The 13,309-nt window shown below is 42.3% G+C and overlaps 1 protein-coding gene across 1 annotated transcript in view; it reads right to left on the bottom strand.

The window, feature by feature from the left end:
• The window catches only part of CIT (citron rho-interacting serine/threonine kinase), a 97,594-nt gene that overhangs the window by 17,851 nt on the left and 66,434 nt on the right, over nucleotides 1-13,309 (bottom strand). The window contains exons 27-34 of the mRNA XM_075276527.1: nucleotides 7,444-7,579; nucleotides 5,317-5,421; nucleotides 4,403-4,543; nucleotides 4,215-4,322; nucleotides 3,947-4,109; nucleotides 1,033-1,197; nucleotides 744-881; nucleotides 440-620 (exon numbers count right to left, since the gene is read on the bottom strand). Coding sequence (XP_075132628.1) covers nucleotides 440-620; nucleotides 744-881; nucleotides 1,033-1,197; nucleotides 3,947-4,109; nucleotides 4,215-4,322; nucleotides 4,403-4,543; nucleotides 5,317-5,421; nucleotides 7,444-7,579 — 1,137 coding nt within the window. The remainder of the gene's footprint in view (nucleotides 1-439; nucleotides 621-743; nucleotides 882-1,032; nucleotides 1,198-3,946; nucleotides 4,110-4,214; nucleotides 4,323-4,402; nucleotides 4,544-5,316; nucleotides 5,422-7,443; nucleotides 7,580-13,309) is intronic.

Raw genomic sequence — 13,309 nt, 5'->3', positions numbered from 1 at the left:
TGGGTAAAGCGCTATCGGTCCCGGTACCGTAGCGCTTTATAGTCAGAAGGGCGTTCCTGACACTGTACAGCACGATAGGCGCTGCTGGGCAGAAGGACGTTCCTGACAGAGGGTCAGGAACGCCCTTCTGACTGTAAAGCGCTACGGTACCGGGACCGATAGCGCTTTACCCAGGGCACAGATCGTGAAAGCCGATAGTGCGCTGAATTCAGCGCACTGTCAGCTTTCCAGCAGTACATAGAACTGCCTGTGCCGAATCTGATGATAGGTCCTCTTTAAAGAAGTTCTCTACCAACAATTATATGACTATAAAAACTGTAAATGTGGTTGTAAAAGATATACAAATGTATAGTAAATTAACAGCAAACATTTCCTATTGCAGATTCTACAATAGGAATGTGTTCCATGAGATTACCATCAGCATATAAGAGTGACATACCTTGGGATCTTCATCCAGCCTTCTAGGCGAACAGAGCCAGTCACATCCTTCATTTGCATCCCTGGGGAATTCATCTTCTCTCTACAAAAGGCTTCGGTGAAATGTGTAGCATATTCTGCGGGGAGGCCACATGTAGCTGGGAGGCAGGAGGAACACTTTGGGTGACACATGACCTGACATTCTTATAGAAAAACAAATAGAAATGTATGTTAACAATTCTGCACAGAAAGTGATGAGTGTGTCTATAAGCCCTTACCAATGTTTCAGGTGTTATGGCCTTGTGAGATCCAAAAAGTGTTCTTACCTAAACATTTCGCTCCTTGGCGCCCAAAGTGCACAGTGTCCAGACATACAGAACATTTGGCCGCTCGCATAGTAAGACCAACGTTAAATCTGTGAGGAATATTATGATGCATTCGTTCTTTAAGGCGACGACTAAACTCTGCAGAAACCAAAATAATATATTATTTTTTTTCTTTTATGGTATAAAAAATTCTCAGTCAGTCCAAGGCAAAGATCGTTCCAGCTGGAAAATAAGAGAATGGACAGTCATCAGGAGAGGTTACTGGCACATTTATTACACATATTCTCACCTTCAGGAGCAGAGGATTCTTTTCTACGACTGGACTGAGGAGCCAGCAAGCTGACAGCATTGGGTTGATGCTCTGGAGACCTAACCAATGCAGACATTATAATCTGCTGTCTCGCTGTACCAGGTGTAGATGGAAGAGGATGATCAGCCACTTTCAGGTGTGCTGCTGGATAAATAAGAAAAATGAATGTTAAAACAACCACAAAATATCAAAGTATATGCTTTTCATATATACAGACACAGTGACCCACAGGTTAATCTCTACTGTTATTCGGAAGGGTTCACAAAGCTTAAAGAGGATCTTTCACCATTTCCACCAACTCCAACTCTTAGTATCTGTTAATAGTTGGTGCTCCACTCAGCGCATTTGGAATTTTCTCTCTAGCCCTCACCATTCCTGAACAACAAGTACAGTTAGTTTTGGTTCCCAATGTGCAACCTAAGCTCTGTAATGTCAGAAGGGTAATGTCCGGCAGGGGGTGATTCAGAACTCCAATCAGAGGTAGCCAGTGTCAGAGCTCAGAATCACACCCCTTGTCTGCTCCTACCTAACAGTACAAAGGCTAAACAGCATATGAGGCACCCAAACTAACTGAACTGATTGCTCACAGTGTTGGGAGCTAGAGAAAAAAATTCCCGCAGAGCCTATTAAATAATGCCAAAAGCTGGACTTTGTTAAAGGTCCTCTTTAACCACTTTAGGATCAGGACATTTTCCTGGTTCAGGACCAGACACATTTTTGGGGGTTGTTTTGTACATACAATTTTGAGGGCTAAAACAATTCAGATCATGTCCTCACTCTATCTGAAACTAAATCTCTCTAAGACTGAACTACTACTGTTTCCACCATCTAATAGATCTGTCCCTGATATATCCATTGTAGTCTCAGGCCTTACTATAACTCCTAGGCAGCAGGCCCGCTGCCTCGGGGTCTTGTTTGACGCAGACCTTTCCTTCACCCCTCATATTGAATCACTCGCACGTTCATGTCACCTCCACCTCAAAAACATCTCCAGAATACGCCCTTTCCTTACCAGAGATACACTAAAGACACTTATTGACTCTCTGATTCATTCTCGCCTTGACTACTGTAACGCCTTACTTATCGGTCTTCCCCTCACTAAACTCTCCCCTCTACAATCTATTCTGAATGCAGCGGCCAGGCTCATCTATCAGGCTAGACGCTACAGCGATGCCTCCGGTCTGTGCCAGTCGCTACATTGGCTGCCTATTCATTATAGAATAAAATATAAAGTTATCACGCTCATCCACAAGGCTCTCCATAATGCCGCACCTCCATACATTTCCTCCCTCATCTCTGTCTACCGCCCAACCCGTGCTCTCCGCTCACTCAATGACCTAACACTTACATCCTCTATTATCAGAACCTCCCACGCTCGTATACAAGACTTCTCCCGAGCTGCACCACTTCTCTGGAATGCTCTACCCCGGACAATCAGATTAACTCCCAATTTCTACGCAAACTAAAGACGCATCTTTTCAGACAAGCCTATCACAATGTCTATCGTAAACCCTTAACCCTCCTCTGTCCCCGCTCCCACATTTCCCCACATGATATGATGTCATCTCAGGATAACTTTATAGGTCCAAGCTCCATCCACATGTTAAAGGACACGACTGTCAACGGCTCATAAAGTCTTATGTTCATGTAATGACAGTCACCTCTATTACAAAAGTGTCTGACCTCTGCATAAGCAATACCGCCCCTGCTACCTCTTGTGTCACCCCCTCTACCTCATAGATTGTAAGCTCTTGCGAGCAAGGCCCTCAGTCCCATTGTGTGAAATGACTTTCTTTGTAACGTATCTTTCTGTCTGTATTTGAACCCTACAAATTGTACAGCGCTGTGGAATATGTTGGCGCTATATATACTAGCTTATAGCCTGCTCTATATAAGAAAGCTAAATCCTAGTGAGCAGAGGGACCAGGTCCTTTAGCCCTCTAGGATTTAGACTGTTTTATATAAGAAAGCAGCACTCATTTCCCCCCTCCTTTACTGAAGAGCAGGAAGCTAGGTCACATGTGTGGTGCAGACACAGGAACAGCTACAGACACAGGAACAGCTACAGACACAGGCTCGCTCCCGTGCAGTGAGCCCTCCTCCCTCCCCCCCCCCCCCCCCGAAAGCAGGCAGCTACATCACTTGACATTTGAGCAGATAATTGCAAGGGCCATAGAAACGCAGTGTCAACAATGAAGTGAATAAATTAAGATAGTGGACAAACAAAGCAGTTTTGCTGAAGCAGTGTATTTAGGAAAAGTCTTAAATCGACATTAACAAGCAGTATAGATAGGATCCTTGTGATGGGACAACCCCGTTAAGGGAAGACTAAACATACAAGAATTACAAAACTGAATATACCAGTCTTTCCTCTCTCCATCTCATCTTTTCCTTTGGATCTATTTTGCCTCAACTTACTGTTGAAACAGTGTTATCTACTCAGCCCTGTCCCCCCCCCACTTACTCCTCCCAATCTTGTATCTGGCTGTAAGAAAACTGTCTCTAGCAGAAGCCTTCCAGCTCTAACCTGTCTGCAGGAGGACAAAAATACTGTTAAACCGCACAACGTGCCTACGCCCTACCTCCTCAGTTGGTCTCCAGCCAAACCTGGAACAGGTCAGCAGAAGACTGACTGTCAGTATGCAGAAAATTTGGCAGGCATGCAAACCGTGAGATTATCAATATTTCTTGTTTACTTTCAGCATTCCTTTAAATGAATTTTCCATTTTCAGAAATAAACAATTATTTTAGTCCTATATAGACACAATTTCTTGCTGTACCATTTCCCTCTGCAGACCTCCTGGGTATTACTCAGTCTCCTATATTGGCTTGTACTAGTCACTCTGGAAGCCCTCACAGAACTTTATAATCCATTAGGAATATCCGGTCTTACCTTCTTCCCTGGCAGACCTTAGTTCTATCCTTGTCTTTTGAAGCGCTTCCTCAAGTTCCGCTGTCCGTGCTTTCTCTTTCTCCAATGCTACCTTTAATTCATTGTACTGCAAAGGAATTTGTGATGTCTGATTGGGGTCATCCCTACGCCTGCCAAACAGGCCCTGCAACACGATCCAACACATGCAACCATTTTGTTAAATTCTTAAAGTGATATAAATATATATGTTTCGTAATAATAGTAAGATCTAATTTTGCGGCTTATTCACCTTTTTCTTCTTAGATGGTTGATCCATTTTTGCTTGCAAGAAGTCAATGAGTTTGGTTTGTTGGGAAATCGTTCCTTCCATCTTAACTTTTTCATGCGAGTAGAGAGCCTAGGAGATTAAATACCAAATGTCTTCCTCCGGTGTACTGACCAATCTGACACCTACAAGTTATATGACAAAATGCTTACCTGCATGTTCTCCAGCTGATATTCTAAATCACTTCTCTCTGTTTTTAGCAAATCTGCTCGATCTAATGCTTCTTGAAGTCCTTGAGTCAGTCGAAAGATGTGATTCTTTTGAAGGTCCATTTGCTGCTGAAGTTTAGCTTGCTGCTCAAATAAAACAGAAATTTGGGGGCTGAAAACTTATTGAAAATGTAATTACTTTAATAAAAGCAAATGCCTCACAATACATAAGACTCTTCATGGTGATGAATAAGCAAATCCCTAATGTGTTCTATATATGTGTAGAGTATATTAAATTAAGTAAATACATCAAGTTGTACCACATACAAGGTCTAGAATGGAATATTTACTTGACAGTTTAAGGCTCTATTCAGATAACAGATGGAAAAAACCAGATGCAAATGGATGGCCATAGATATGGCCATTTTTAAAAGAAAAAAAAATGGGTCAGTTTGTTTTTTTTGGACAGACACATTATGGTATATTTAAAAAATGGACATTGATGTAAATGGATGGTCATCTGTTTGTTTCCATAAAATGGATGTGCTAAATGGTTGTAAAACGTGATCTGAATGAAGCCTTAATATACTATTACAAATGTCATGCTGCCATTCCTTATTACAAAGGGCTACATTTTACCCTGAAACACATTGGCATTTCAAAGCAGACATGGTATTAAAATCAGTTGTGCATGAGGGAAAGGTCTGCTAGGAGGCAAACCTCAAGTCCAGACAGTAGATGAGCCCACCAGCAGGCACTTGTTCCCGTGTACAGCAATGTGTAGCATTTCAGAGTAAAACAATGCTCTCGAGTTAGTTGTTATTTCGTGCTGCATGTGGTTAGAACAGCAGGACTCGCTGGATTTGCTACAAACAAACAAACAAACAAACATTAACATACTGCTATAGTCCTCATACCTCTTCTAGGAGACGCTGCTTCAATTCACGCTCAGTCTCAAGTTTCTGTTGCAAGCTGCGTGCATTCATTTCCAGCATTGCATGTTTCTTCTCCAGATCATTTAACTGTGAGATTGATGAAATAATTATTATTAGACATTTATTCTCTAGTAGAATGATATGATGTGTATATGCTATAAATATAATAAGGCTAATATAGTAGTGCAATTGTATAACAGAAAACTAGTATAAAGAGGTTTTCTAGGGCTTAAAGGAGTTTTCAGGCAAATTTTTTTTTCAAAGGTATTTTAGTGCTATTAATGGTTTAATAATTGCACCAAAATACCATTTAGCAGTGTTTGGAGTGATTTCTGGCTTTCTCTGGGACCTCCTGACATCCTCTGCATTTGTTTACATGCTTCCCTAGCTCCATGCTGTCCTAGCTTACAACTCCCATGAACCCCCTCTGTCACATCCTCTCCCTGTTTCCCTAGCTAGCCCGTGGACTATCTACTTAGCTACCTCATTCAGCCCCCAAACCCCCCACAATCATACTTTTCTGTCTTCTGTGTCCTGGAGATCAGCGTCTTCAGTCCTGTTGGCATCTTCTTCTGTGGACTTCTTGCGCATGCGTGGTATGCGCTCTTCGCTTCTGCTGACGTCTGCACAATAAAGCTGTATTGCGCAAGGCGCCAGAAGAAGCAGAGGAAGTGCCGCTTGGTGCCAAAACAATGAAGATGGCTAAGTAGGTAAGGGACGAGGGCAGGGAAGTTTTGGTGATGCTTCATTTCCAGAAATGCAGAAACGGAATGTCACCGGATCATCAGAAAATGTGTCTGGAGTGGTCGCGTGACCGCCTCAGGTATGTAAATAAATATAGGTTTTTTTTAAAAAAAAAATTTAAATCAATTAAAAGTTAGGTGGGAGGAGGGAGTTTAATTTAGGGACTGATTTTCTATTTAACTCAGACAACCTATTTAAATATTAATCACCCTTATTATAGGTCACCAATATTAGATTGGCAGGGTTGAGCACAGACCAATGACATCCATTCATCAGTCAAACTGCATCTCGTGGGAGTACCATGACGGACCCCTGCCAAACTGATATTCAATGCAAGTAGTATTCTGACAAATAAAATTGCACCTTTTGACCAAGAAAATTCAGTAATACTTACAGAATATTTGGTACTTCAGCCTCAGTGCCGTACCTCCCATGAGGCGACCTGAAGCGACCGCTTCAGGCGGCGCTATGCCAGGGCCACGGGGAGGGCGGCATTTTTGCTGACCTAAGCCAGTCCAGGACAAGCTGTCCTGGACTGGCTTAGGGTCACCGTCACTGAGCGGTGGATTGGGGAGGTCGCTGGAGCAGCGCTGCTCCAGCAGCCGCCCCTCACGCTCAGGCAGAGAGCAGGTCCTCTCCCTGCTAAAGACGATCGCTCCGCGCAGCCCCGCCCCCTTCCACTTGGCCCCACTTCCCCCGGGGGGAACGGCTTTCTGATGTCCGCTTCAGGCGGCAGAAAGCCATGGTTCACCCCTGTTCAGCCTACTAAAATATAAGATTATAAGGACAACCATCTTGACTGAGTTATAGTTTACAGCATTCTGAGATATGCTTTACAGTCATAGGATGATAGGAACCTGTAGTCTGGAGATTTTCACTGACTTCTATGGGAGCGTTTTCTAGTTATGATTTGTGACTGTGTGGAGGTCACTGTGCAAGGAAGGGGGGTAGAAAAGCTGTGTCCATCACACATTGTGAATGGTGGACCCCTATGTTATCTATATATAAATTATACCTGTTAGTGTTATCCTATAGAAAGCTTATTATTAGACTGTATACACAGCCAAATGTCAGGCACTCAAGTACGCTCACTATTAGACAGGGCTATTACCAGAAACAAGCGTTCCTACAATGCCAATAATAGCACTAAATATAAGACCGTCTAATAAAGCATTTAGTGATCATGATTATTAAAATAAATATATAAATAAATAAAAACGGAAGATTGCAGGTTTTCGTTTAAAATGTACATAGTGACATGAAAAATTTAAAACATCACAAAAAATTCTTAAAAACATGTTAAAGATAAAAATGTGATATAAACTATTTTTACTGATGACATTTCCTTTGCAACAAAACACAAACCTTATCTGAGAGACTTTCTGTCTTGAGTTTTTGATCCTTAAGCGCTTGTTGAAGAGCCAAAATCTCTGCCTTATGTTCTTTAACAGCTAGTTCCACCATTTGGCGAGACTCTGTACTGCGTTGATCAGCTCGAGCTCTGGAAATACAGATAAATCATACTACAAATAAACTAAAATTTCACTACGTCACTCACTCAAAGTCATTACTGGAAATGGTGAGCGGTTTGAAGTTAGAACTGAATCCATTGCTTCACTTTTAGTAATGTTCAAGCTATTGACTTATGTATTGTGTAATAGCCAAGCTCATGTGACGGTACAAAACATGATTTGCATTGTTTGTGCCACACTTGATGCTGTATTTTACAGCCTTTATCACAGTACAAGAAACAAAACTGCGTTGACTCCGGGTGTGGACAGAACGTCTGTAACTCACTGGATATGATGATACTAGTCAGCTTTTGGCATTTTTTTACACCGATGATTTAGAGACTACCTAAAATTTGAGCCAAATATTATTAGGTAGCAGGACTATTGCCCATGCTGCTACAATTACCATAAATATACAGTTAAGTTCCTGTCTCATTAAATAAATGTCTATTTCAGCCATACACAGCGACATGTCCCACAAAACACCTAAGGGCGGGTTCACAACTGTGCCCCGGTCTCCGTTTTGCAGGTTTCCGTTTCCTGCTCGAAACTGAAAATGGAAATCGGGCACAGGTGTGAACCCGCCCTAAGGCTAGAGTGACATCGCCTCCAATTTGAAGGGAATCTCTAATGAGGTACCCAAAACGCCAAAAACTTCTTTTCCAAACAATGAAAGGACCCCAAGGATGTCCATTGACTTTTTGACAGGTTTGGCATCATGCAAAGAAAGATCTCTGAACACTATTCCCATGCCTATATAGTGTCATAGAAGTCATGCTGGCCATTACCCCTCTTGGCTTCACTGGCGTCCCGCAGGGAGGATACACCATCACAAACCATCTTTAGTGGCATCTGGCACAGATAAAGCCAAGACCAGTACACCATGCACCGTAGATATGGCTTGTGATGACCCATCCGGGCCTGTGGAACATCAATGGAAAGATCCCATCATCAAAAGATAATTAGGGATTTACACAATATTAATAGAACCAAACACAAAACTTTGTGAATAAATGATTGAAAACATGGATTAAGAAAAGGGTAAAATTTGCAAACAAACAAAAAAGGAGTAATAATGAATTATGGTAAGTAAAAAAAGAAATTGACAAATCGGTCTTCCTCAAAACATTCTACTGTAAAAGACATAAGATAAGAAGTAATTGGTAGAAAACAAAGCATACTATTTCAAATTACGTGACTAAGGATCTATTTTTTTTTACATCCATTTAATGAATGGGTGCAAAGGGATGGCCATCCATATATACAGTGTATATATATATATATATATATATATATATATATATATATATATATACATACACACTCACCGGCCACTTTATTAAGTACACCTGTCCAACTGCTCGTTAACACTTAATTTCTAATCAGCCAATCATATGGCGGCAACTCAGTGCATTTAGGCATGTAGACATGGTCAAGACAATCTCCTGCAGTTCAAACCGAGCATCAGTATGGGGAAGAAAGGTGATTTGAGTGCCTTTGAACGTGGCATGGTTGTTGGTGCCAGAAGGGCTGGTCTGAGTATTTCAGAAACTGCTGATCTACTGGGATTTTCACGCACAACCATCTCTAGGGTTTACAGAGAATGGTCCGAAAAAGAAAAAACATCCAGTGAGCGGCAGTTCTGTGGGCGGAAATGCGTTGTTGATGCCAGAGGTCAGAGGAGAATGGCCAGACTGGTTCAAGCTGATAGAAAGGCAACAGTGACTCAAATAGCCACCCGTTACAACCAAGGTAGCCAGAAGAGCATCTCTGAACGCACAGTACGTCGAACTTTGAGGCAGATGGGCTACAGCAGCAGAAGACCACACCGGGTGCCACTCCTTTCAGCTAAGAACAGGAAACTGAGGCTACAATTTGCACAAGCTCATCGAAATTGGACAATTGAAGATTGGAAAAACGTTGCCTGGTCTGATAAGTCTCGATTTCTGCTGCGACATTCGGATGGTAGGGTCAGAATTTGGCATCAACAACATGAAAGCATGGATCCATCCTGCCTTGTATCAACGGTTCAGGCTGGTGGTGGTGGTGTCATGGTGTGGGGAATATTTTCTTGGCACTCTTTGGGCCCCTTGGTACCAATTGAGCATTGTTGCAACGCCAAAGCCTACCTGAGTATTGTTGCTGACCATGTCCATCCCTTTATGACCACAATGTACCCAACATCTGATGGCTACTTTCAGCAGGATAATGCGCCATGTCATAAAGCTGGAATCATCTCAGACTGGTTTCTTGAACATGACAATGAGTTCACTGTACTCCAATGGCCTCCACAGTCACCAGATCTCAATCCAATAGAGCATCTTTGGGATGTGGTGGAACGGGAGATTCGCATCATGGATGTGCAGCCGACAAATCTGCGGCAACTGTGTGATGCCATCATGTCAATATGGACCAAAATCTCTGAGGAATGCTTCCAGCACCTTGTTGAATCTATGCCACGAAGAATTGAGGCAGTTCTGAAGGCAAAAGGGGGTCCAACCCGTTACTAGCATGGTGTACCTAATAAAGTGGCCGGTGAGTGTATATATACAGTGCCTACAAGTAGTATTCAACCCCCTGCAGATTTAGCAGGTTTACACATTCTGAAGTAACTTGGCATTGTGACATTTGGACTGTAGATCAGCCTGGAAGTGTGAAATGCACTGCAGCAAAAAAGAATGTTATTTCTTTGTTTAATTTTTTTTTAAATTGTGAAAAGTTTATTCAGAGGGTCATTTATTATTCAACCCCTCAAACCACCAGAATTCTGTTTGGTTCCCCTAAAGTATTAAGAAGTAGTTCAGGCACAAAGAACAATGAGCTTCACATGTTTGGATTAATGATCTCTTTTTCCAGCCTTTTCTGACTATTTAAGATCCTCCCCAAACTTGTGAACAGCACTCATACATGGTCAACATGGGAAAGACAAAAGGAGCATTCCAAGGCCATCAGAGACAAGATCGTGGAGGGTCACAAGGCTGGCAAGGGGTACAAAACCCTTTCCAAGGAGTTGGGCCTACCTGTCTCCACTGTTGGGAGCATCATCCAGAAGTGGAAGGCTTATGGAACTACTGTTAGCCTTCCACGGCCTGGACAGCCTTTGAAAGTTTCCTCCCGTGCCGAGGCCAGGCTTGTCCGAAGAGTCAAGGCTAACCCAAGGACAACAAGGAAGCAGCTCCGGGAAGATCTCATGGCAGTGGGGACATTGGTTTCGGTCAATACCATAAGTAACGTACTCCACTGCAATGGTCTCCGTTCCAGACGAGCCCGTAAGGTGCCTTTACTTTCAAAGCGTCATGTCAAGGCACATCTACAGTTTGCTCATGATCACTTGGAGGACTCTGAGACAGACTGGTTCAAGGTTCTCTGGTCTGATGAGACCAAGATCGAGATCTTTGGTGCCAACCACACACGTGACGTTTGGAGACTGGATGGCACTGCATACGACCCCAAGAATACCATCCCTACAGTCAAGCATGGTGGTGGCAGCATCATGCTGTGGGGCTGCTTCTCAGCCAAGGGGCCTGGCCATCTGGTCCGCATCCATGGGAAGATGGATAGCACGGCCTACCTGGAGATTTTGGCCAAGAACCTCCGCTCCTCCATCAAGGATCTTAAGATGGGTCGTCATTTCATCTTCCAACAAGACAACGACCCAAAGCACACAGCCAAGAAAACCAAGGCCTGGTTCAAGAGGGAAAAAATCAAGGTGTTGCAGTGGCCTAGTCAGTCTCCTGACCTTAACCCAATTGAAAACTTGTGGAAGGAGCTCAAGATTAAAGTCCACATGAGACACCCAAAGAACCTAGATAACTTGGAGAAGATCTGCATGGAGGAGTGGGCCAAGATAACTCCAGAGACCTGTGCCGGCCTGATCAGGTCTTATAAAAGACGATTATTAAACAAAATATTAAACCTAGGGGTTGAATAATAATTGACCCACACTTTTATGTTTAAAATTTATTAAAATTTAACTGAGCAACATAACTTTTTGGTTTGTAAGATTTATGCATCTGTTAATAAATCCTGCTCTTGTTTGAAGTTTGAAGGCTCTAACTTATTTGCATCTTATCAAACCTGCTAAATCTGCAGGGGGTTGAATACTACTTGTAGGCACTGTATATATGATCAGTTTCTGTCTGTCACAAATGGTTTACTACTTGTTTGCATCTGTTCAAAAAAACTGGACAGAAACAGGTCAGCGTAAACTGATAGCCATATTTCAGCCATAGTTTTGTAACATGTAATGAATAGATTAGTGTTCCCTACATCCAATACATCCAAGCACTTGCTTGTAGCAGACATCAAAGAGGTTGCCCAGGCTAAAACATAATTTTCTAATTTAAAAAGGGGAGGTGAAAAAAAAAAAAAAAAAAAAAAAACGCACTCACCTGTCCCAGGTGTTCTAGTGTCCTCACAGTTCCCTACCTGAGGATGCTGATTTGGCCTCAGCAGTCACGTGACAACAACAGACCAACTGCACTGTGCTGGGACACATTGGAGCAGGACAGGTGAGTATGATTTTTTTTGTTCCCGTATTTTCTTTATCTCCCCTGGCCTGTCTAATAAATAAAATTTTACCCTGGACAACCTCTAACTCTGCATGTGTTAACCTGTTAAGAAAGTGGCCTAATTTACGCATTTTTAGGTTTAGGTATCAGCCCTTGTGTCTATGTGACCTCCTGTGACTATTAGTGTTAAGCACCAACCCCTGTGTTCAGGTCAAAGCAGGCGGGTTAGGATTACCTGTAGGAAAGGCATATTTACCACATGTGACTTGGACTGTGCCGCAACAACTGCCAGCCTGCCACAGCTAACACACCTGGAGCAGAGGCAGCACCACCTAGTAGGTCCACATCAAATGGGAGCCTCCTTGTGTGCGCAACAGAGTTGTGCATATATGTAGTGTTTGGGCAGCAATGTTGTTTATGTAGGTGTGCAGCACAGTTGTGTGAATGCGTGTGTCCAGTGCGCAGCAAGAGTAGACTGATGGCTAATAACCCCCTTTATCTACCCTAGAATGCTGACTATGTGACACTGACGCCCCCTATCCCACTGACCACCAGAGACAGTTTAAAAAGTATTAAATATTTTTATCCTATTCCTTTGTTGCCTAAATCAAAGATGCATCTTAGAGTCTGAAGAATACAGTACATCATAAACTTTTCCTGAATTTCATTAAGATTAAGGAGATACCAATTTTACGTAGTTTTTGTTATTTTTAGTTACTTTTCTAAAATAAAAATCCTTTTTAAAAACATTGCTTGAAAGCACCATATTCTGAAACCTATAACTATATTTTTTGGTGGTCTTATATGTATGCAGGGCTCGTTTGACTGCATGGCAAGTTGTGGGGGGGGGGGGGGGGTTAGCACTATTCTGTGGTACATTCAACTATTTTAGGAGGAGGTGAGATGACAGAGAAAACAACAATTATGGAAGTCTGTTATGTTTTATTTACAGTATTCACTGTGCAGGATAAATAACACTGCTTAATGGGTTGGGTTTTTGTTTTTTGCAGACATCAATAATAGTTATGTTGTGTATATATATATATATATATATATATATATATATATATATATATATATATATATAAGCCGATGGCTGGTCAGATCATGGAGGGGGTGTACATCTCACCCAGACTACTCAGGTGGGCGAGATGAGAAAACTCCAGAAAGAATGGTTCTCAGCAGATAACTATTGTCTGCTGAGGGTTA

This window comes from Leptodactylus fuscus, chromosome 1 (genome assembly GCF_031893055.1).
Source record: "Leptodactylus fuscus isolate aLepFus1 chromosome 1, aLepFus1.hap2, whole genome shotgun sequence".
NCBI classification, from domain to species: Eukaryota; Metazoa; Chordata; class Amphibia; order Anura; family Leptodactylidae; genus Leptodactylus; species Leptodactylus fuscus.
The sequence above is the reverse complement of the archived record's forward strand: the minus strand, read 5'-3'. Positions and strand labels throughout refer to the sequence as shown.